At 41.2% G+C, this 24,547-nt stretch overlaps 1 protein-coding gene across 1 annotated transcript; it reads right to left on the bottom strand.

Moving 5' to 3' along the window:
• Nucleotides 1-149: 149 nt before the first annotated feature.
• On the bottom strand, nt 150-22,849 carry LOC104331650 (sodium/hydrogen exchanger 9B2). The gene is made up of 12 exons (XM_075421437.1): nt 22,333-22,849; nt 19,198-19,300; nt 17,470-17,653; nt 15,832-16,002; nt 12,963-13,105; nt 10,940-11,067; nt 9,887-10,062; nt 9,290-9,396; nt 7,948-8,097; nt 5,541-5,649; nt 5,178-5,314; nt 150-4,208 (listed from the first exon to the last, which is right to left on the bottom strand). Exons 2-12 carry the CDS (start codon nt 19,288-19,290, stop codon nt 3,969-3,971), a joined length of 1,638 nt encoding a protein of 545 aa, XP_075277552.1. The 5' UTR covers nt 19,291-19,300; nt 22,333-22,849; the 3' UTR covers nt 150-3,968.
• Between the last annotated feature and the right edge of the window lie 1,698 nt (nt 22,850-24,547).

Genomic DNA, 24,547 nt, shown 5'->3' with positions numbered 1-24,547 from the left:
CAAATACTTTTAGAGAAAGGTATCTGACGTGGCAACTGCTAGGCAAAGTAAATGTAATTGAAGTGCAGCTGGCACAAAATTTGATCTCTTTCACTCCATTTATTTAAAAAGCAAAATGCAAATACTGTATCATTCACTGTTTTGTGGCTGTTGTACATGATCAGTCTTTCACCGTAAATTTTAGACTTCAGTCTAAATTCCCTAAAATGCCCAGTTTGGCTGAAAAAGAGAAAGAAAAGAGTGATGATGATTATGTTATTACTGCATCTTTGGCCTGTGCAACTCCCTGCTTCCAGATGGCCGATTTCTGTCTTTCCCCATATGCTGCCCCCTGTAATTCTCCCCACTGCTTGCCGCCAGGAACGCGCTGTGCCGTCAGGCCCTTCTGCTGCAGAGGTTCTCGTGAACCTTCTGGAACTGCACATACATACTGTGCTCAGTACTCTCCCACTTTACGCCTGTGATGATGTCTGCATGACAGTGGGACTCCTCTGGTTATAGTTTACTGCACATTGTGCTCTAATTTTATTTCCTGCAAATAAGAGACTGGCATGGCATAAAGATTTCATTGGCTTGAATTTATGCGTTATTCATGAATGATTTCATGGCATTTTGTTAAAAGGGAGGTGGTCTTAAATGTCATGACTTCACCTGCACAAATTCTGCTAAGAAGTAAAATTGTATCTCTCAAAGTTAACTGCTATTTAAAATCAGCTGAAATTGTCATGATACTTATTAAAAAACCCCAGTTTCATAGGTTCTTAGCCCCAACGTAACATATTTCTTTTCATGACAAGATGTAAGTGTTTCATACCTTTCCGGAAGGCAAGGAGCGGACCATTATCAAGCATTAATGCTGTTCATTTTAGATCTGCAGGTCTATGTAATAGTTTCAGCTTGATTCTTGTTGAAGATTTAATAACAGCAGAGGGAAAGGAGTCTTGTGAGAAACATATAGTGGCGAGGAAAGGAAAATTAATTCAATTTCATTTAGATTAGAGAACAAGATGACACTTTTCATTGGTATAGCTATTCAAGCGCTCAGAATGGTGGGAGTGAGCTAATGAATAAATTGAGAGTGCACTGAGGTTAAGGGAACACGATAAATCCAATTTATGAGATGCTGTTATGACGGTGAGCAAGTATTAGAGGCTATAAGCTTGCATGCTTAAGGTTGAGTTCAATTTTAAAGGGCTATAATCCTTATACGTCACACTTCTGGTATTGAACAGACTTCAAATTTGTCAGTGATCCCTCCCTGCAGGAGGATTCTACTTTCTATAAAACTTTATGAAAAAGTGAACTATATAAAGCTTCTACTCCTGTTTTATTCAAGCAGAATTATTTTACAGACAGTCACTGAGGAACTGAACACCATGTTCCCTCATCAGTTAGGTTTACAGACATTACAATTTCCAAATACAATAACCTGCTATTAAAACTACCCCTATTTAAGTAACAGAGTGCCTCCATTAGCCATGCAAAGTAGGCTGAACAGGCACAGAAGTCAGCGGCTGACACAATAACCGCCAGGCACAGCACCCTAACCATTCATCAGCACGCAGTTCAAAAGCATCTTCCTTTCTGGTCAGGGCACAGACACGAACCGAACTAAAGATTGTACATTCCCCATGGAAGTGGAGAGAACAGCAGTGCGTATAGTAGGAAAAATGTCAATGTGCTTGGCAACTGTTAGGGGAAAACTTACCAAAGAATTTCCTGGTATTTTTATGACTCTGCTGGAATTGCAGGCTGTGAACCTCCAGTATTTCTCAGGAAGCTTTCTTTTTGGCTTGGAGAGGAGGTCACACATACTGAGCTGTAATTAATTTGTATACAGAGGCATACGCGGACACTCTGCAAATAATAGTTTCAAACAGTTTTCTTTTAAAAGTATTCTGTACATTTTTGTGTAGCATACTAAAAGTGTAAAAGCTAAAATAGAATTGTTTAATTCTTACTTACTAATGCCAAAAACATCTATACACATCAAATATATTCTATACAGTATCCTGCAAAATGAGTTCAGTGAACTGCAGCATAGAAATCTGCAGGGAGGCATCGTCCACCTCAATTACAGGCATAATCTAACATCCTCACTAAAAAATAACAACAAATCCTTCCAGTTTCTGAGGGATGCTGTACTGACTCAGTGCCTCAGAACGGAGCTGGGAATGACCTACTTGGACCTAGTTACTTGTACAAAACGTAGCAGAATAGGAAAGATTTGCTGCTATCTGTCAATACAAAACCCTAACTGATACCGAAGCTAAAGGCAAGAGCAGGATTTTGCTCAACAGAGGAGGTTTACTCCTGGCTTTAGGACAGTCAAGGAGAAGAGAAAGGAAACTCTTCAGGAATGGGAAAATCAAACGTCAACTATGTTGCAACTGACTGTGCAGGAGGCAGCTATACTAAGCAAAATGAAGAAAACCACACTTGATCTTTTTGCTCCCCCTGGTGAAATGTTTTGGCAAACTATTCAACACCAGCATTGCCAGTCATTACCATGATCCACAGCCACACACAACCTGATTGTCTGGAGAGACCCACAGGATCTGTGCATATATGCTGAGGGTGCTAGCACTGTCCCCTGAACGCTGCTTCCTCGTGACATCTGCCTTCACACCACAGCCTTTCCAAAGGCAGGTGAGATGCCGCTCCTTTCGCTTTGTACCATCCCCCTCAGCACTGCATTTTCAAGGCTGTTCATTTAAAGTGTATTAGTTTTCTGCATCAGTCAGAGGTAAAAAATGCCCTGGCAAATCTGAGACCTCCACTCTCCACAGTCAATCCAGCCAGCCACCTCCTGGAAAAATGAGCACTAACTGTCCACATTTTTAGCAAATACCTGGTTTTCTTTGCTGCAGTTATCCAAAAGCAGAGATGAGAAGGGCCTGATCATGGCATTTTCTCAGCCAGATGAGTATTAACTTAGGACAAAGCAACAGGAGATCCTGGCTGACCCATGAATCTTGATTTGAGGTCTGCTGCTTTTGCCAGGTTCCCCAAAAGGAGCTGAGGAAGAAAGGCACAACTCATTGCCACCTTGGCTTTGCCCTGTCAGCAAACCCCACCTGAGAAGCGCTCTCCCCTCTGTCCTACAGTGGCCAGCACCAGAACATAGCCACTCTCAGTGGCCGGAGAGCTGGCTTTCCCTTCCTTGAGATGATGTTGTGCAAAGGCTGAGCTACACAGGTGAAGCAGCCGCCATCCCAATCCCACACAACCCTCTCCCAGTCATTATAGCCTCCCCACGACCCTCATCCCATTTTCAGGCTCAGTCCTTTTTTCTACCAGCACCAGTAGCCCCTGTATTACCACAGTCCCTGATGGACCCAACTGTCTCTTTCAGCACATCTGTTCAAACATCACTTGCTGTTTCTTGCTACGACCAGAGCCGACAGTCCCTTGAAGGCACAAAGCAGTGCACAAGCTGTGAGGAAGAACAGCGGCAGGGAAAGGCAAGCTTTGGAACCCGAATGATGAAGGAGAGGGAATCTCCAACCTGTGGCAGGACTCATTCACTGTGTGTCAGCAGTCCCTTATTCAGAAGTTGCATTCTTTGAGCTGTTGAACTTGTCATCTCACAGCCCAGTTTCAACCATCAAGAAGTTTTCCACGTTAGTCTCCATCTTCTTCTGATTATATTCAACCTCATCACTCCATGCCTGAACAATTCTGATCCTATCCCTGGCCTCACACCCACACATTTCAAGTAACCGTTGACTGCTAACTTCTCAGTAACTCACTGCCTGGTCAGCCTATTCACTGTATGTTTAGCTATTTCATCTCTTAAGGCACCATCAACACATAAAAATATTTTATAAAACGCCACCAGGGCTGCTTTAAAAATAGCAGACATAACTGACACTTGTTTTGGTTTCCTCCAGAAAGATTACAGATATGCTGTGTTTACTCAACAGAAATGTAAGGGCTGAAGGACCATATTCCTGTAGGTGTTTGTCTTACGCAGGTTCACAGGCCTCTGCCTCTTCTCCAACCTCAGCACCTTCCTCATCCTCCTTGCTATTTGTCTGAGCCTTCTGCAGAAGTCTGGGCCCTGCCAAGCCAATAACCAGGGCTCCAATGGGAGCGGTGATCAAGATAGCCAAGAAAGCTACTGTCAGTACATCCATTCCATACTTTTCCAGTTGCTCATCCTGATGACTTCTCGCTGTATCCAGGGCAAGGGAACCTATTGCAGCCTGCAGGAAAGAAAACATTGCTGAGATGGAGCAAGTCACTTTTAGCACTGAAAGAGGGGAAAAAGGGACTTATCATCAGTCAACATTTAACATAAATTTGACATTTTTAGTACATTGAACCTATTTGATTCTAGGCAGTACATAGAAAAGTAAATGTATTACACCTATGAGAAAAATTTTCGCTTGGCTACACTTTGAATTCCCTAAGTGAATGAGTTTACCTGGGTGGTTCCCTCCTGTGAAGAACATTGCTTAGCTGCCATCTTACCCACATTTCTGTAGAATGTGTGATTAATGAAATGGGTCAGTATATTGCTTCTTGCAGTTGTTAAAATGCCACACCTTGAGAATGTGTCCTGACAGCGGTCAACTAGTAGCAGCTTCTGAAAAATTAGTTCACAAATCTTGCAATAATCCTGGCCTGTTCTGATTATTAACTTTTGTTTGCAGATGGTATTGAGGCGAAGTCTAAATGACTAAATGATCACTAAAGGAGCAGGAATGCAGCCAGCCTGAGGCTTCTCTAGCAATATGGCGGTCAGACCACCCCTTACCAAAATGACTACAAACTGAAGACCCATTCTGAGTCTCTGCTGTGACCGTCCCTGCAGACACTTCATGTGGCATAAGAGGGAAACACTTTTGCCTTTGTTTTGAGAGTTCTCTGAATCTGTACGTAAAGGCACAACAACCTGCAATAGCTGAGAAATAGTTAAACCTCCTGTGCTATATGTACAGTTCTCTGTCACTATTACGAGTACAACCCTGGATGCAAGCAAAAGGCCTTCACACAAGAAGGCTCTCCATGCACTTTTCAAGCAGGCTTAGAGCAGTTTACAGTATGAACTGTCGACATACTACACTCTGCTGCTATTGAGCCTGATCCTGTTTACTGCCATGCTAGTTACGAGGAGCTTTGCCAAGGACAATAGATTTAGCCTGGAATGAAAGTGATGTTTAACTGTTTACCTGGACAGTGGCTTTGGGAATCCACGCCAATGAGACAAATACTTTCTCCTTGAAATTAAACCCAGCAAAACACACCATCAGGAACGTTGCTATGATTCGCACAATGAGGGCAATGCCTAATGTAGCAATGCAGAGCCCTGCAACAAAGACAAACACTTCTCAGTACTTTTGCGCATAGGTGCCTGAAGGGAATAAGCCTCCTAAAACTGTAGCTTTACAGTGGTGTTGGGTTTTGGTTGTTTTTTGGTTTGTTTTTTTTTGGGGGGGGCGGATATCAGCCGTAGTCTTCTTTGCTTTAGATTTCTTTATAGAGATTCTTTGGAAGGCAGAAATGAAAACTGGATAGTTAGCAAATGATCTTACCAACAGTTTCAGGCCTAAGAGATGCAACAGATACTTCTGCTCCAATCAGGCCAAAAAGAAAAGGCTGAAAGATATTCCATGCAACTGCGACAATTTTTTCTACTTCTTTCTGTAATGAATACAAAAATAATCTGTAAATTCACAAAAATATGGCCAAGTAGACACAACATCTAAGTAATCAGAGGACAAAGAGAAAACGTATCATAAAGATTGTCCAGAATGCTCCTCCTTCTTTGACCTAATACTAAGATTCAAAATCAGTCGCGCACCTTTTGAAGGTCAGAGTGTGTCTAGCTCTGCTAGTAAAGAAACGCTTGCTGTCTCCAGAAGAGAAAAATCACTGGTGTTTGAACAGTAACAGAGCAGTTTGCAGACAACAGAAGGAAAACAAAGCATAGTCGATTTTCAGCATTTAGGAAGACAATTTGAAGAGCTCTGCCATCAAGTTTCTGAGCCTTTAGGAACTGCATGCTTAAATGTGTTCTTCCATTTGTATCCGAGCAGTCAGACCTTCAGGATTCAGTCATGACCTACCTCTACTTGCACTGCACTCAGCCAGAGGCCTGTCTCCATGTGAGTGGGAGCAAAGTCAGACTGTGCAAGTCTGAAATGCTGTACTAGTAAAAAGTGTTGAACTTCCCAGTGTGATGTCCTGTACAGGGCAAAGCTACCTTTTCTCCTTGTGTTTGAACTTACCCAACAATCTTCCTAAAACAACTGCTTCCAGGATAAAGAGGAAACTTCCACTTATGTGAAAAAGTATACATAGCATATCTAGTGGCACTTCTTTTTTAATTAAGTAGGTTCTACAATAGCAAATGAACCTTCAGGCTGGAGCATGTGGAAAAATGCAGTGCTCTGTCACTTAATAATCAATCCAGGGTCTAGATATGTCCTGTCCTTGGTGTTCTCTCTGGGACTGATCCTGCAACAATCTTGCTCTTCAGTCAATGGAAAGGTAGATGACTGCAATACAAAAACTTCTGTAACCGTAGATAGAACAAGGTAGAAATACACAGGCTTCTAAACATTTTTCTTTATTTGCATCATTTCTCCTTGTTATCTCACCCTTTTCTTTTTTGGCAAAAGAATTAATCCTCTTTAAAGATGTCAGCATTATTTCAGTCTGTTTACTGCCCATTTAACTGCTCCAGCAATAGGTACAATGTTCCTTGTTCTCTGTGGACAGTATTTGCCAAGTGACTTCCACCAGGGACAGCATGAGACAGTGGTCTTTGAGAAGCTCAGCAGGAAAACCTTGGTAATATATTGAGTATACAGTATGCAGACATCTCTGACTGTATCTGATAAAAAAGAGGTAAGGCATTTGAAATCAACATCCTTAAGCCCAAGAAGCTTCATTCACTGATCAAAAGAATTTAAACCAAGCATTTACAGGCTGCACATAATGTTTTAAGGTCCTTCTTTCTGAAATGGTCTAAAAGCTTTTCAACAGAGCGCTTTATCAGTTGTACTGTCCTTAAGTAGTTAAGTCCCAAGATGAGTTTTTCTTCTCTTAAAATTGGATGACAATCTAATACTTTTAAATAGAAACCATGGTTTCTTTTTCATTGTTTTAACCAACCTTGAGATCTTACTGAAGTCAGGATCTAGATGGGGATAATAACATGAACTCTGCTATATCTGATCCCCTTTCTTTTCTCTTCTCCTACTGCATGTGGCAAGGCTACAGCTGTGGAGAGAAAGATGCCCTGAAAACACTGAGTGTAGATGGTATCAAGCAAAAGAGGCAGTGAGGCATGCCAAGGTACAAAAATGCAGCGGGGCAGCAACAGTAGGAGAAAGCAGTCTTAGCAGCTAAGAGAAAGTGACTAAAAACCGGTCTTTTGTATGGTTTTTGTATGGCCTTATATCACCATTTATTGTGGACACCCTGATCTCTAATTTATCCAGAATATGCTGGCTGGGATTTGGGAAAGATGAGAGAGGATGGTTAATTACTGTTTTCTACTTCATCCCCTAAAACCACCGGGAACAACAGCTCGGGGTATTCAGGCCATGCGTATTGTATTTGGACACTTGTTTGTAAATCTTACAATAAAGTGACTGTGTAAGGTTACAGACACTCACAGAGCTGGGACATACAGCTTTGGATTCCTAGTCAAATGCCTTGACAACTAAATCTCCTTTACAAGGCTTAAGATGTCTAAGAAAAGCTTGTGAGCATTTCTCTGCCAGCATGTTAGGCTCTGCATTGATATATATTCCCATACATGGTAACTTTCGATCATGCTGAATGTTAAAGACTTCCAAAATAAATGCAGAATGTGGGGGTTTTTTTAATCCATACAACTGCTAAACCTTCATAAAAGCATCATTACCACTCCTAACAAGCTGTACATTCAAAGGAGTTTTGATATGGTGTGCTTCTTATGTAAACATTCACCTTTTCATCAGACCATCCCACACCTGCAACAAAAGCTAAGACTAGTGTGCAGAGCCCTCCGGATCCAGGGAAGCCAAAGTAGATGCTTCCAAAAACAGCAAACATGGACAGCCCAAGTACAAAATATGTCCTTTTCCATGCCAGAGATGCCTGCAGCCAGGGAAAGAGACAAACAAACAAGCAAATTTCTTTTAGAAATGGAGGAGAAAAGTTACTTCTGTTGACGTTGAAAATAGCAATTTTAAAATAATAATTACCATTAACCATTGTGAAAGAATCAAAGCTTTCAAGTGAGACTTGAACTATTCAGTTGAGAGTTTTTTTGGACATCAACTCCTAAGAAAGTAAAATTCTGGAAAAGTAGTATTTTCTTTCTTCTGCCCATCCAAAATCGTATTGTCAAAAGGCTTCTTGTATCACAAGGAACAGGATGCTCTATTCTAACAGCCCTGCTTCAGCTCTGTGATAACAGGATTTTCTACCTGTACAGTCAAGTACTGGAACAGTTTATCCATGGAGAGGTGAAATCCTTGCCACTAGGTGTTTTTAAGGACAAGTCAAACAAACGTTTGACAGGGACAGTCTAATTTTATTTGCTCTCACAGCACAGTTATATCTCTGCCACTGTTCCCCATTTCTATTTATCTCTTTGGCTCCTGTACTGCACTGCTCATGTTATTTAATAAGAGGAAAATTTCACCCCACTGAGGACAACAGATGCTTTGCAAATTAACTTCAGTAGTTCAGAATGTATCTACTCTCTTCCATAATTTTCTGTTCACTTAATTGCCCCTTGATAGTAAATTCGTCTACCACTTTATGTATGTTTAATTTTTATTGAAAGTAACACATTCTAATTAGCATTAATGATATGCCCAATCACTTAAAGTCCACGATCTGTCTGCTTAACTTGTTTTTAATCTTAGGCTTACTGGAAACATCTTATACAATTAAATGTGTTGCACATCAATCCAACTGATGATTACTTTACCAACTGAAACAGGCATCAGACCTTTTCTGCTTTATGTGTGGACATTTCCACCGCCTTCAGTGAGAGCAGGATGGGTTCCAAACTTTGTATGAGGAAGGACTATGAGATCATACATTGTTATTGTTGCAGTAAACAAGTAATCGCCTATAAACCACACCATCACTTCACAGGCTTTGCAACTTGGAAGCTATTACTGCTGTACACAGCTTTCCCCAAAAGCAGCTTCATGTGAAGCTTGGAAATGAAGAACTTAAGAACACAATCCCTTAGCAAAGAATCTCTATTTTATAAGAAGGTTGTTTTTTGTTTTTTGGTGTTGTTTTTTTTTTTTTTTTTTAACTGGGTTTTTACCTGATCATGGCTTGGGAAATATCGAACAAACATTCCCAGAATCCCACCAGCTGCTATGCCAACAGCAACCTCCAGCACTCCACGGAGCACATTGTACAGAGCAGAACCTATTTGGCAAAAGAAAAACAGGTTCAGTAAGCCATACACAGATCCTTCATGCACACTGTAAGACCTGTAAGGACGATTCCAGGACAGTGTCTGCTTTAAATTACTTGCAGGTAAAGGGGTTCAGGAGGGAATCTATGACCCTGAAACAACTGGATATTGCAAGCTCATGCCAAGAAAGTGTGCCAAAGAAGCCACTGCGAGAACACTGCCAAACCCATGGAAATTTGAAAGCATTGTATGTTGGGCATATAGGGACCAGACTTGGCAGCTGAGGGAGCAGACAGGGAAAAATGTTCTCTGAAAGCTGATGTGACCCACAACTCAGAGCAGACAATGTTACACCAAGACTTTTAATCATAGGTAATTTCTCTCTCAATATTCAAGTCCACACATGAGCTTTATAAGGAGATGTCATTAAGTTACAAACCAGTCAGTCATAACAAAATATCACTGTTCTGTATTTCACCACGTACAGATTAACCAGCATACCAGAAGAGAAAGCCATCCCAAGGCAAGTGTTGAAGCCTGTAATAGCCAGAATGTCATCAATGCTGCCAGCTGCCATGAGCAAAGTTGGGACACCTTTCTCCACCCCATATCCCCCAGCTTGTAAAATCAGCATTGAGGGAACCACCACAGCAGGGGAGACTGCACCTAGAACAAAACTGAAAACACAGAGGTTCAGCCTCCCTTTAAAAGAAAGCACTGAACCAAAAAACTTCAAAATGTTCTGATCCCAATTTTTTTAAAGCATAAACAAACCTTTACCTGGGGTATTTTCCTCATCTTTCCCTGCTAAGTACAAGCAGGGCTATTTTCATGCAGATCTGCAAACAGCTTTTACTTCCTGCCCAACTCAATAGTATTAAAAGTAAAGGGCTCCACACTGCAGGCCAGTTATGCTCCCTGATGCATGCCTTGATTGTCCAATTCAGGAACCTGGTCTAGACATGCTTATGACTCAGTAGCCCAGTTCCTTCTCATAAAAATCAGTGCGTGGCAGAGAAGTTCATCCATCTTGCTCCAGTATGTGGGTCTGGACCAAGTCCCCCAGTTTAGATAGAAACAGATGGAGAAGGTTTCCTCTTCAAGAATATTACTGCAGAATATAACGTGCCATATCCTTATTTTTGACTTGTGACAGGAAAACTGTCCTGCATGCATCTCTCTGTGGGGAAATTCTGAATTCCAGCATGAAGATTCACCAAACTGTGGTATCATTTTCTGTCCCTAAAAGCCCCCTGTGTTGTGGCTAAGACTCAGGGATTGCACCATCCTTGTTCCTTCTTCAAGTGCCCAGATCACAAACACAGAAGAGTAATGATGCAAGTACTCCTCCACAGCTTGGAAATATGACCTTTAAATTAGCCACAGAGCCAGACATGAATGGTAAGCAAACAACCACAGGGGCTAAGTACAGCTTCCTAACTGGCATTAAACTGAGGTCTCTGCTTGGTGCTGAGTGCTAACTGCAGTTGGATCATTTAACTGTAGCATGAAAAGAGGCACCCTTGTCATACAGGAGAAGAGAGAGTACATTACCCTAGTATAAATCCCCATTGCCATGGCAAATGCATGAACAAGTAGGCAAGAACAGCAGCCGTGCATGTTTCTGAGATGCATGGTCCAAAAGAAAGCCGTAAACAGACTGCTTTGAGTTTCTTAAGAGCCTGCAATATAAAAGCACATTCAGACATCAGCATCAGTGCCCTTGGCTTTATAGAGAAGAAATATATTTACGATCTGATATGGTTTATTAAAATAATCCCTTCTGAGCTGCAGTACAGGATATGACAGCTTTACATGGCCTAAGCCAGAGACAGACTCAAGCACAACTGCATTTGGATACAGGATTCCAAGTGTGGCAGTGAAACCCACTGAACCTAGGTCTGACAAGGTTCCTGCACATAGTAGGAAGGAGTGGCAAAGAATTCTGTTTAGCTTCTTGTGCAGAGTAAAGTAAATGTGAGAGGCTGGACTGGCTGGGATCCATTTAAAAAGTGCACCCTCAACACAGCTGACTTACCCACAGTTACTTGAGGTCATTTGGTCCATCCACAAAAGATTTTGCTATAATCCTACAAGTTGCACGACCACCCCAAAAAAATTATCTCAAAACCCATGAACAAATCATGAAAAGTTGTAGACCTACATAAACTTGGTGCACGGAGCCAAGCATCTCTTTCAGCTGTCTCTCACTTGATATCCAGAGCAGATTAAGTTCCATCTGGCTCAGCAACTTCTATTAAAAAATTCTCTAAAACAAAGTATTTACTTGTAACAGCTGCCTTTAATAGTTAGTCACAAACACGACTCTGCTAGGACAGGTCCCTAATTTTGACATGAAAAAAAACCAAAAAAAAAAATGCGTTGCCCTATCTATCAGCACAGTTTATCCCAGCATAATTAGCGCTGAGAATCACCAAAGCAACCGACGTCTTTGTCTTCACAGCTTCAGCTACATGAGGAACAATTATAACTGCATCAAAGCTTTGCTACATAGAGTCCAAACGACAGTTTTGATTGCCACATGGGAGAAAAATTAGTCAAATTTAAGTTCTTTTGGCAAAAAAAGTTGTAATGGAAAAGAAAGAAGAGCAATCTCACAGAACTGGGCATCCAAGCTGTGTGTAACAACATACAGTCCGTGTTCATACAAGCTTCAATGTCTTGGAAAAAAGGATGATAGTAATCTAGGAAACCAGGCATTTTTCAAGAACAGCAAAACTATTTTCCTAAACACCTGAAGCATTGGCAACTCCCTAGTTTTCATCCTGGTTAAGAAAAATCAGGTTAGGCATTCTGAACTAGGTATACTTGACCCAAGTTTTATATAAACTTTATATAAACTTTCAGCAGCTCCTTAAATAGATAGGGACTTTATTTCAGCCAGCTGATTTTGATCAAGCAAAACCTTGCCTTCATTAATTTATGGAACATCATGATTCATAGTGTGTGGAGGAAGACTATTTTTTTGTTCATAGGAGCATTAGGGGCTGTGAAGCATTGTTTCTGTAGTGCAGCAGGACTCATCTTTGCAATTAATGTATTTGCATTAAAATGGCAGTGATTAAAAAAAAATAAAAGAAAAAAGTAAAAAAGACACACAGGTTTGGATTTTTCGGTTGGTTGGGTTTTTTTTTGACTGGTGTCAACACAAGCAACGCTCTCTTTCAAGGATTGGGGATCCCTTCCATTACTTTAGTTTGTCAATGTAAACTGACAAGGAGTTTGCCAGGGAGCATAAACTCTTCCTGACAGACCCTGATGGAGCACGTGTCCTCAAGATGTTCTGCTCACAACATTCAGGAAATTTCTTTAAGCCAAGGGTGAAAATATTCACAAAAGCAGTTTTCTTCAGGTATTTTTCAGATGGTTTGCCTACTCTACAAATCCAACTGCCAGTATTAATATATGATTATACAATAGAAATTACGCTTTCTGTAATGCTCTAGTCTGCAGATCCTCTAAGACTGAACAGTTCAATATTTATAACAGAACCAATTATTCTTTTTTTTTGAGGGCTGCTGTATAATTTGCCTCACACAAACGGCTGGTGACATACCTTTGGATCCAGGCCGAGTCCTGCTCGGGTCAAGATAATTGAAAGAGCAATATTCCTCAGTGCTGCAGACCAGCGTAGGTTTATCTGGACGATGTCACTAATGAACGGGGTATTTCGGATTAAGAAACTGGCAAGTAGCATCCCTTAAATGAAAGAGAACAAGCTCCCGTCAAATGATTTGCTTTTACTGCATTAAAAGCTTGCATAGAATTCTTAAAAATAGACACCATATTATGCATCTATGAGAGACAAAGAAACAACTCATGTTCTGAACCACTAGCTATGTTTTAACAACGGGGACTCAGGCATGGAAAGAGACAGACGTGTTTAAAGCAATGAAAAGTGGCCTAAGAACACACCAGGCCACCAATGAATAAATCTGCAGGATGCTGACACAGCTTTACTCTGAGTCAACACAATTTGGCTTTGTTCACCAGGTGCAGATCATACTTACCATAAGCAAAGACACTTCTGCATCCTTAAAGATATTTTTCTTGTTAGTTTATTTTAATATGAAAAGAGGAAGATCATCTAATATTGTGTTATTTATCTCAGAAGTTGGAAATTGTTAAAAATCCTCTTAGGTGTAAGAAATGCAGGTATCACAGGAACCATAATGCCGAGTTCATTGGGAAATATAATCTAAAACAGCTAATTGTGGACTAACTTAGACATTTTGAACTGCTCTGACAATATGACTCTTATGCAAAGAGGGGGAAAAAAGGGGGGAAAAAAATCAGGAACTTGCTCTTATGCTCTATTTGAGCTACTTGCAAGATCCAGCCTTTGCAAATATTAGCAAAACTCTCTATTCAGAGACTTCCTGCAAGGCTATCGGAACTGTAGTTCTGGAAGGATACAGAAAAGTACAGGAAAGGGCGACTTTAAATGTAGATCTGCAGAGATTCACTGTAGGTCCTGATGATTCAAAGATACATTTTTGGAGCATAATTTTGTATTAGCCATGTTAAGAAACAGGAAGACAAAAAAGACAAAAAGTAAACAAATACTGTGCTTAGGTTGGTCCCAGCTTGGTCTGAGCCTTGGCTGTGGACTTCATTTGCCCTGGAACATACTAAACTTTCAGTCATTGTTCTTCCCACCACCTCCCGAAAAAAAACAAACAGTGGCATAATTAATCTGCGGTACCTCAAGACAATTCTATCAGGCTAGCATAACAATCACGTGCTCTTTGCAATGCTTGCTTGAAGTCCAAGTCACTAGAGCTACCTTGATGTAGAAATCTACTTAATGCAAAAAACACCACCACAAAGGATATCTTCACGGTTCTGCTCCATGTTGCCTGCTGCAGAAACCTCTCTGCAACGTATACCGAAAATGTACTGTGTGACTATTGCAATAGCAATTTCACTCCTTTTTTCCTCAGACAGAGGCTCACTATAAGGTGCATAAGCGCTCAGCCAGCCACATTACACTCAACTGCACCTAGCACAAGCAGATTAAAGGCATGTAAGAGTACAAGATTTGTACTTTTAGTGTAAAGAAGAATATTCAAAGACATTGTCTATTTCTTCTTCTGACTCATGGATTTCTCCAGTTTTCCTCGAAGACTGGGGATCTGAGCAGTGAACTCTGTCCTAAGCAACTCTACAGACATGTGCTGTCATGCTTAAGTTTCTGTTGTTCAATATTACCTGTCTGGCAAGCAGTTTTATACTCAACTCGTAACTTTTAGATATGGACGTAATTAAAAAAAGCAGAATCCAAATGGTCATAAACTTTTTTTTTTTAAGCAGGGGTGTTTACTTAGAAAGGGCAGACTGCCTGTACATTACATTATTGCAAGCATGCATGCTATATGCAAACTCCCCTCCCTCGCATTTGAATTTTTTCTTGCTTGTGAAACTAAGCGGTGCAAGAACATGCGTGCTGCCTGGACAGAGCTGTACGTGCAGCCATCTAGCACCTCTGTAAACAGTGCTACTCCGAGGCAAAACACCAGCTAAGCAGGCTACAAAATCACATCCTTGCACTACAGGCAGGTATTTGTAGCCCACTCTGCCATGAAGTTTCATTGTGTGTCAACAGCTTTACTCATTTATGCACTAAGCATAGTAAGGGGGCAGCATACAGCTGGTGAGAAGAACCTCGAGCTTCACTTTTCAGCTTTGTTAGCGTCACGGTATTGTACTAAACTACCCAAAACCTCCTCTAAGAAAGAAGTCTGAAAAGGTTCTGATGATGTAAAAATTAACATCATTTTCATCTCCCATTTCTATTTTGCATTTTTGTGTAAAATAAAACGAGATGTCAATATGGAAAACAATGTTATGATTGATTCAAAGTGACTCTCTTTAAAAGAATTATTCCTGGTGGTAAATTTATTTTCTCAGGTTTCCATTATCTTGAGATAAAGGAAGGAGAAGAAAGAAATTGCTTTGGATTATTGGTAGTAGGGAATTCTGTAGTGTTTTCTTTGGAAAATGTTTTCATTGTGCAAGATACATGTGAAACAGCTCAGCAATAATTTCCTTGTGAATTAATTATTCTATTGTAACAGGAGGTCCAGTTTAAGACTCCTGTTTAGTAATATGAAAACCAAATTTTAAGTAATTGTGATAGAGGGTACTGAAGGACAATGACCTTTGAATCTGTAGGTACACAGCTCTCTGGCCCCCAAAGAAGTAAGAGGAGAGCCTCAGTAACATACAGGCTATGTCACTAGAGCCAGTCTGGGGAATTTTGCACCTTCTTGGAGAGAACCGATAAAAGTTACTTGCAAAAGCTACAGATTTTGAGCATGACGCAGTTTGTTTGTTCCCAGTCCGAAAATATATAGCATGCAGATATTACTTGACAGCTTAAACAACACAAATATGCAGGAAGAAAAGAAGGAAGATGATCTTACCCAGAAGAGCAGGGAGAGGAGGCAGCGTTCGTATTTTAATGAATCCAAAAATTTTACCTCCAATGACAGCAAAAAAATAAAGAAACAGAATTCCAAACAGGTTTCCACCTGGGAGACACTCAGTCCCAGTGATGGACCAAACCACAGCCCAAACCAGGACCACGATTGCAACTGGAACAAAATAAGAAATATTCATATTTAATCATCTCTCCGGGACAACTTTGTTCGCTATTAGATCACATTTGGTTTTCTACTGTGGAAAAAGGTACCAAGACTTTCAGAAATACCTTAAAAATCAGTTTAATCATAACAATGTGTTTAACCTTTGACATTCCCTAAACTAATGTTCTGATTTTATAGATACTAAGATACTTTTAAAAATGGTAACAGGAACATCATTAGGGACCAAGAAGTATGGCTGAGACTTGGGCCACCGAGGAAAGCACCTAACAGGCCCCAAACTTAAAGCAAAGACTTTCACTACCTTACCTTGCATTTCTTATCTTCCTTCAGCCACTTCAGAACTGCAGTAAGAATGTGCTGCTGTACAGCTTGGCATATCTTTTGAGCTAATGACTGCAGCTCCAGTCTAATTTTAAAATGAATTTAAGTATCATTTTTTGGCTGCATGTGCTTGTGCAATACATTGCTATCCCTGGGGAAAAAATCTGAAGAAGGTCATGTCTCTGGACAGCCTGAAGTCATACAGATACTTCCCTTGATACAGCAATCAAAGAGGAATAATACACAGGAAAAAAAAACCACACCTCTGAAAAATGGGAACATTAAGTGAAAATATTATGCTCTTCTCAGTTTCCCAAATCTGTTCCTACAGTTATCCAACAAGAACAGGAATGCATAGATATAAAAGCAGAAGACTGAAGGAGAAGCAAAAAATGTGTTGAATAAATCCCCCTTCTCATAATCCTAAGAAAGTGTATTACATTTTCAGATTGGATTTTTGTTGATCTTATTTGAACGTGACAGGTGACAAAAGGAAGACCAGTAGATTTCCAAACATAAAAGCCTAAGAATCCCAACTGAGAGAAAACAGAGGCTGTGGAAGCAGCCAACGCCACAGGAAATGTCTTTTGTTAGGAAATATCTGAAATAACTGGTTAGCCAGGCATTCTCTTCTGTGAGCCTTCAGTGCAGGGCAAATCTTCAACAGAATGGGTCAGTTTGCCTTGTAGTTAGGATTCTTGGCTTTGCAAGCTTGGGGTATTAAGAAACAAAAGAAGGTATCACTGCAAAGTCTCATACTTGTTGCCTTACGTCAACAAAAAGCCATCCAGTGTGCTAAAGATGCCACTGTGTTTATGACGTTTTCACACCAAAGCAAACTATCAAGTCAAGAATTAGGAGGTCTTTCTTCTGATGAAAACAATTTGCAATGCAAAAACGTGCCTACTATGTTAAATACAGCAGAGAGGATGGAGGAACAAAAACTATACGTTCAAATCTTTGTTTCATCTAATTCTGTTTTCTGCTAAAATATTGAAACGAAAGTGTGATGTGTAAACCACAGTTATTTCCCTTCATTATTTTCAAGGACAATGGATAGACATTATCACACCCAGAGAAACGAGCATTTTGTTTGCCATTTTTGCTTAATTAAACTCTGTCTTTCTTACATACCATTTGTCACTGTCTGGGCCAGTAAACCCTGAGGAGGACAAGTAAATATCTGCCTCCATTTTCTTGCAGGTATTGAAGACCCTGTTGTCGTTTCCGGAGGTTGCTGAGCACAATGATTCAAGAGAGCAGTTTCTTCCGTTTGTGTATTTCCATCAGTACCTTTGGCATCTACTGTTGGTCCCTCCTGAATGAAAACAGTGAGACTCCCTCAGAAGCAGCACGGTATACGTTTGAAATCAGCTGTGATGCACTAGATCCACACTTGTCTACAGATGACTACGTGAACTACACAATCACTGTAGGAATGGTCCAGCTTAGTAGTATATTTGGGATTTTTGGTTATGTGTTTCTTTTTGCATGGCACAAAGAAATGCACATGAGAGACTGTGAGACATTTGCCTTTTTACCTGCAACCAACAGGACTTCTGTCCCAATACAAACAGCACCTGTTCAGCAACAATATCAGCATATTTGACAAAGAAACATTAACAGGGCAGGTTCAGCTCGTCTTGTATATGAGCTAAATATTTATCAATATTTTGTAGTTTGATAAGGTTCTGCTTCCAGACTGCGTGTCACAATACAGTTAACGATTAGCATCGAACAGTGAGACAGTGTCTTTGATATAACTCCTAAATAACTTCTGTTGCAAAGCCTTGAACCAAAATAACAAAACCTCCTTGTGATTAGACAAAGATGAAAGAAACAGAACAGCTGGCCAGTGCAAGCGTTACTCACATGATCCATTGCTGGAAGGCTCAGGCCGGTAAGTCAAGGTAGAGATGGAGAAATACTACCCTGGGAGTTATTTCCTTGAAGAACGGTTCCCTGAAGCTGTCCTCTTATACTGACTCATCAACTTATCCGTATTCATAGCCAAAGCACTTTTTGACCATTTTTGGACATGTATCTCACTTAAATTTAGGGTCCTTATTTTTGACAAGTTAATCATCTACCTTCTGTTATGATTATTCACCTTCATGTCAGCTCATTGTCATTGTATGGACATGGAATTCTTGCCTATACTGTGGTTTGGCCCTCCTCCAGTAATACTTCCACATTTCCCATTATTTTTCTGTCTCATATCTCTCACTATATATAGATGTATATATATCTCCTTTACTCAGAGTCACAGTTGGAACACAAATCTTGTGAGCTTTTAACATGGAGTTGCATGGTTACCTACTCTGTGATTCTGTGATCACCAGCTACCCACGTGTATAAAGCTATGCCATACGGTGCTGATCTTTACAGTCAATATTATTTAGTTACTCTAAAGTGCGTTTTATACTAAGAATTTTATACTTACTTGCATTTACTGCAACTCTTTTTTATAAGCCACACTAGAAATACACACATGGAAGTTTAAAACGGCAGGGGTTTTTTATTTAAAAAAGGAAGAGATACATGAACAACTTTCAGCAAGTGCATAAATAGTCATAATTTGCAAGCAAAGAAGCAGTCTTAAGTCCGTTTAATTATATTCCATAGCTGATTGTAAAACTTACACTGATGCATTTTCCACTTCAAGCTGAAATTGCAACCAACAATTTCCAGCAATTCAACACACCACAGACTTTTAAAAACTGAACATTTGTTAATGTATGAAATTCCAGTTGAGGAGATTTCTCTTTCTGTTCCCTTCAGATGTAGGGATTTTAACAGATGTAGGAAGAAAAAGGAGGGCTCCTCTGACTAAAAGTGTACTTTGCGATCCTAATTAATTACCTCGCTTTTCTCATGCATGGGAATCATGCCATTTATCTCACATACTGATGGCTCAGAACCTTTATTGTCATTGACAATATCCTCCTTTACCATTGTTGTAAACCTAAAGAAAGCAACAAAGATAGAAAAGTTAGAAGCAAATAATATTAATTTCCTGATGCAAGACTTCTCAGTAATGTTGTTTTCTTCTGCATAGATCAGGTGAAAAAACTCTCACAGGCCAATTTAGAAGTAAATGGGTTTTGCATGCCTGTGTATGCTGTACAAAAGACAGAAACTACCAGAAGAGCAGTATTAAGCTTACCAAGTCACGCACTAAAAAAGATAAAATTAAAAAAACCTACGTTTTAGAATCATGGTGATCTGTGCTAACCTGTTGTTTCCTCTTGTCCTGGGTTTGGCCAGGACAGGGTTAATTTTCACCAGACTCCAGGAAGGGGCACAGACGGGGGGTGGGGGCTGACCCCACCTGGCCAAACAGAGCCCGGTATTCCATACCATGTGTCACGATTCCATACCATGTGTCACGATTCCATACCATATGTCACGATGGGTTCCGGTGGGGGGGGGCGGCGCGGCGGGAACGCTCTCGCGGCTCGGGAGGATGCGGCGCCGGTGTGGTCCGAGAGAGCGGGTCTGTTTTTGTCGTGTTTTCTCCTTATTTGTATCGTCGTTGTTCCTGTTTCCCTGTGTTTGCTGTTCTGTTAAACTGCCCTTATCCCGACCCACCGGTTTCTGCCTCTTTCTTTTCATTCTCCTCCGCACACCGGCGGGGGGAGGGGCGGCCGCGTGGCGCTTTTGTTGCCGGCGGCAGCCGAAACCAAAACACTTCTTTAAAAGTATGGCTGTATATATCTATCTATATCCATTTGTGGCTCCTATCAGCATGAGATAAAGGTTTATTTGCTGTCAACATCACTTACCCGGACCATTAATTCTGAAAGCGTCACAGGGCCTGTGTGCATGGCAGTGCAAGCAACAGTTTCATAAAGCTAAGAACAACAACTGTAGTTTCTAAAGCATACACACAAGGGGACACTTATCCCCTAACTGAAACCTGACCAGATCCAGCTTGATTTTTGGGGGAATTTTCAAGAATGTGGTCCTCTTAGACATCACTATTCACAAATGCATTGACTGAATATCCAAGAAACAGAAGATGCCTCTCTGAACTATGCACAACTTGCACTCTATGTTCAAGTGAGGCTGATAAAACATTGCTCTTTGTTACTGCTTATATGCCATGGAGACAGTTGTCCGAGTGGGAAACAAGGTCCAAGTTGCTTGTGGATAATTGTCACTATATTTACTCAGTCTAAGCAGCCTGCTTCTTGTCCCATAGACGCTAACAAGAGAGATGGCAGCGTACTGTTCTGTATGTCAGAATTTTTTTGTGTGCAAATATTTAATGTAGCTTTACAAGTCTGAGCCAGCAAGAGTTGTACGCACATATCTGAAGACAAGGCTTGCTAGTGTTCTTCTCTGTTACAGCAAAGGTGTGCGTACATTCTTCATCAACTACATTTCAGTGCTAACAGCATTTTCTTTAAGTCTTTTATGCTGCTCTGGCCGTATAAAACACCACTCAAGCTGAGCCAGAACTTTTGAGCTAAGAAATTCCTTCCTTGCTAAATTGCTGGGAGCAAGTCAAAGAGCCAATTCTCACAATTATCAAGCCTTCAGTTTATAATGATATGTTTGATATTTGGGAATGATTGATGCCATGAACAAAGACAGAGGCTTTTGTAACACTTAGGTCGTTTTGTCCGAGTTGTTCTGATATGAAACTGGCTTGAGACATGGCCAAGGCACAGAGGAAGAATACATTCTAAGGTAATAGTTTTGCTTTATTTCCTTTTTAAAAGTGTTAATTTACTCAAATTCCAGTAATTTTCTATATTTTTAATTACTACTTGTGGAACCAGCAAGTTGTAGTCTCAGAGTTTTTTAATTCAGTGATACTTTTGGTTTTTTTCATAGTATTGTTCATCCTTTCATTGGGGCTGGGAATCCACAAATACAAGCCTACAAACTGGAATAGCAAGTATCAGCAAGCTACCAGTGCCTCCCTCCTTCCCTTCGCCAACCACTTCCCCAGGGTATACGTACTTAATTTTGTAATTCTGAAATGGATGCATGTGGGTAAGGGACAGAAGGATATTGCTCTCCAAGGGCAACACCCTAGTTCTTGGGGTCATGCAGTTGTTGACACAAAATACGTTAATATTTCTGAGAAAGCCAGGTCCACCTCACAACAGCTTCAGCTCCTGCATGCTTTGCTCACAGTAGCGTATAGGAAAGAAAAGATCGACTCACCAAGGAGATGGGGTGTTCTGCTTAGCTGGAATGGCTTCAAGCCGTGAGTGAGGAGTCTGATAGTGTATGTGCTGCCCTTACCTGTTCTGGGACAGGTTTTCACCCTGCCAGGTTCTCGATACTGCTGCTTTCAAGCAACAGCCAGTTGGATTAACGAGACCAAAGGGGCACTTAAGTTCACTCACATCAGGGTGGGTTTTTCTGAGGGTTGGTAGTATTTGTTTGTTTAGGGTATTTTTTATTTAGGTTGTTTTTTGTAGGCTGGTTTTGTTTTTCAAGCTTCACCTCCTCTACAAACAAAATCAGCGATTGAGAAATCAGGCAGCAGAATTCATACCACAGGGTTAAGGCCTGTACCATGGAAACCAGCCAGCAACAGACTTATTTCAGTACCTCCCTGCAAAATATACTTTCCTTATTTTGAAACAAGAAAGGTTTCTATTCTGGGTTTTTATTAGACCCTCTCATTTTAATTGTTTTTAACGCGTAGGGCAGAGGAAAGCGAGGGAGAGCTGATGAGATGACTGACAGAGGCAGCCTGCATATGCCCGTATTATTAGCACTATCGCCCTGGTGACTGGCAACGTTCAGAAAAGAATATAAATAAAATACCACAACCGCCGCCAGAGAAACTAACATGGTGGGGGGAGAAAGAGACAACCCACACCTCTCATCACCATCCACACAAAGGCGCAAGGAAACCCTGACGCACCGTCCTTCCCCGCAGCTTCCCGCCGGCAAAGGCAGCTAACAGCCCCCACCTCCCCGCCCGCCGCTGCCCGCGGAGACCGAGATGAGCTAACGGGGCAGAAAGCTTACCTGGGGAGCGGCAGCACCGGGCGCGAAGGACGCGCTCCCCGTCCTTCAGCGCGGAGGCGGGAGGCGAGGACCCGCTGCCCGCGCAGCCTCCCTGTCAGGGCCGGTCCCTCAGCGCGGAGGCGCGAAGCGACGATCCGCTGCCCGCAAGCAGCCGCAGCTCGGTGCCAGCCCCGGCCCCTCCTCCCCTGCCGCCGGTACCGCGGTCCCTCCTCCGGAGCCGCAGCCTCACCAGCGCGGCAGTAAGCGGCGGGCCTGGAGCTGGGGCAGGCGCGGAGGCTTCCCGCCCTTCATCGCCTCCCGGGTGAGCGGGGCGCTGCCGGGCAGGCGGCAGGCCGGGAGGGGCGGCTGGAGCTGAGCTGTCAGACAGGCCTCGGGCTGTACCTGCACAGGAGGGAGCCGGACAGACCTCCTCTCTCCTTTTGCAAGCCGCGCTGGGGGCATGTGAAAGCAGATTCAAACGCCAGATGTTCCTACCTTGCTCCTGGCGGCATTACACAGAACTGAACTGACTAAAAAGCTGAAGGAACAAGAGCAGTTTTTTGATCAGATTAAATTTTCCAGAAGGACTTTGAATTGGGGAAGTCTCTTTTCCCCTCCTCCACAAGAGTAAAATTTGTCCTAGTCAAAAAACTCCTCTTCATATTATCACCGGAATAGAAGGAAAAGAAACAGAATTACCCAGTCCCATGAAAACAGACCAGGGAATTAGGGGGTCACAAGAGCATTAAGCAGCATTCTCTGCGCTAATAAGCTCTCTCTCTAAGCTAATAAGGCAAGAGACAGCAAGTGCCACTGGATATTTTATTCTTGGACCACTGAAAAACCCATATCTCTGTGCTTTTAGCACAACGTAAAAAGCAGACGGTATCCTCTTTTCTTGCAGGAGTGCTTTGACAAAACTGTGTGAGGAATGTCTGGATATTACAATCACCAGTCAGCTTAGAAGTGTTAACTAATAAAGTTCAATAGGCAACATGTGTAATGAATTTTTCTCTCAGATTCTTATTTTCAGAATACACAGAGCAAGCTTCCCTTGTTACTGCAGTAGGGTGATTCTCTTTCCAAGGTAAGCCTTCTACACCCAGCACAGAGGAAGGGCTTTGGCTTCCATGTATTAAACTCAAAGCATGGAAACAGGATCCTGCCAGCCTGAACTTTCAACATTTGAATTTACATCCGTGAACACTGATGAAACCATTTTGGACAACTCTGGATTTCTGCTTCAACTTGATACTTGGCTGCCAGGGTCACTTTATTGACATACCAGATATTCAAAAGTCCCATAAACAAACTACACAAGATCAGAATGTTCTAGCCATGATTAAAAGTTAAACCCATAGTGAGCCCGAGGAAGCCAAAATCCACAATACTTTCTCTTTTTAAAATTGAAAGTAAATGTAGCTTCTACAAATAAGAAGCCTGACTTTAACTAGACATTATATTTTAAACCAAATAATTTATATTATTGTTTCAGTTAATATTGAAAAGCTTAAGAATAATATTAAAAACATAGCAGTTGTTACAGAAACATGCAGAAAATATTGTACATTTTTCCCCGTGCTTCCTGTTTACCAATCAATTGTGCTTAGTGTTTATTCCTTAGTTCCTTCCCTCACATATATATGTATTTAAAATATATACGAAATTGCATACAGCTTCATTCACAACCTAGATATATGGAGCCATGTGCAATTTTTTAAGGTAATCATGTTTATAGCCAGTCAGCCCATGTCATTCATGTAAATTTTAACAACACGTTAACAAAACAAATAGTTTTGGAATTCAGATTTTTCATTGCCTTATATCTCTGGGTCAGGATCTATGCTTTTTTCCAGAGTATGAGACTTTATGAGAACAGTTTCCCCATTCATAAATCAAAAATACAATGTGCTATCATAATAAAAACATCAACACACACTCTTGTAGAGACAGTCCTTTTCAGAGAAACTTAGCCTTGTATTTTAGCATGAACTGTATTGATATTTGAGAATCAAGGAAGAGAATACCAAAGCCTAGCACCTAGCATACAGATTTGACAATATTTATCCAATATTAGTATATCTTTTTGAGGAGGAATATATTTGCTCTATCTAGAGTGGTAAAACCCACTCCTTTTGCTTGTGTGCCAGAAGTGAAGCATATTCACAAACATCCACCTGTGTATTTATAAGAATACTTCTTCCACGTACACCCCCATCCATGCCTACCCAGGGCA

Source organism: Opisthocomus hoazin, chromosome 5, assembly GCF_030867145.1.
Source record: "Opisthocomus hoazin isolate bOpiHoa1 chromosome 5, bOpiHoa1.hap1, whole genome shotgun sequence".
NCBI classification, from domain to species: domain Eukaryota; kingdom Metazoa; phylum Chordata; class Aves; order Opisthocomiformes; family Opisthocomidae; genus Opisthocomus; species Opisthocomus hoazin.
Note: the sequence above shows the minus strand (reverse complement) of the source record. Positions and strands in the feature narration are given on the sequence as shown.

Excerpts from the sequence above, each read along its gene's own strand:
- LOC104331650 (XM_075421437.1), bottom strand. The coding sequence starts at position 19,290 with ATGGTAAAGGAGGATATTGTCAATGACAATAAAGGTTCTGAGCCATCA. Across the intron at positions 11,068-12,962 it reads GACTCGGCCTGGATCCAAAG|GCTCTTAAGAAACTCAAAGC; the intron begins GTATGTCACCAG and ends TTTATATTGCAG. Across the intron at positions 8,098-9,289 it reads ATTTCCCAAGCCATGATCAG|GCATCTCTGGCATGGAAAAG; the intron begins GTAAAAACCCAG and ends CCCTGGCTGCAG.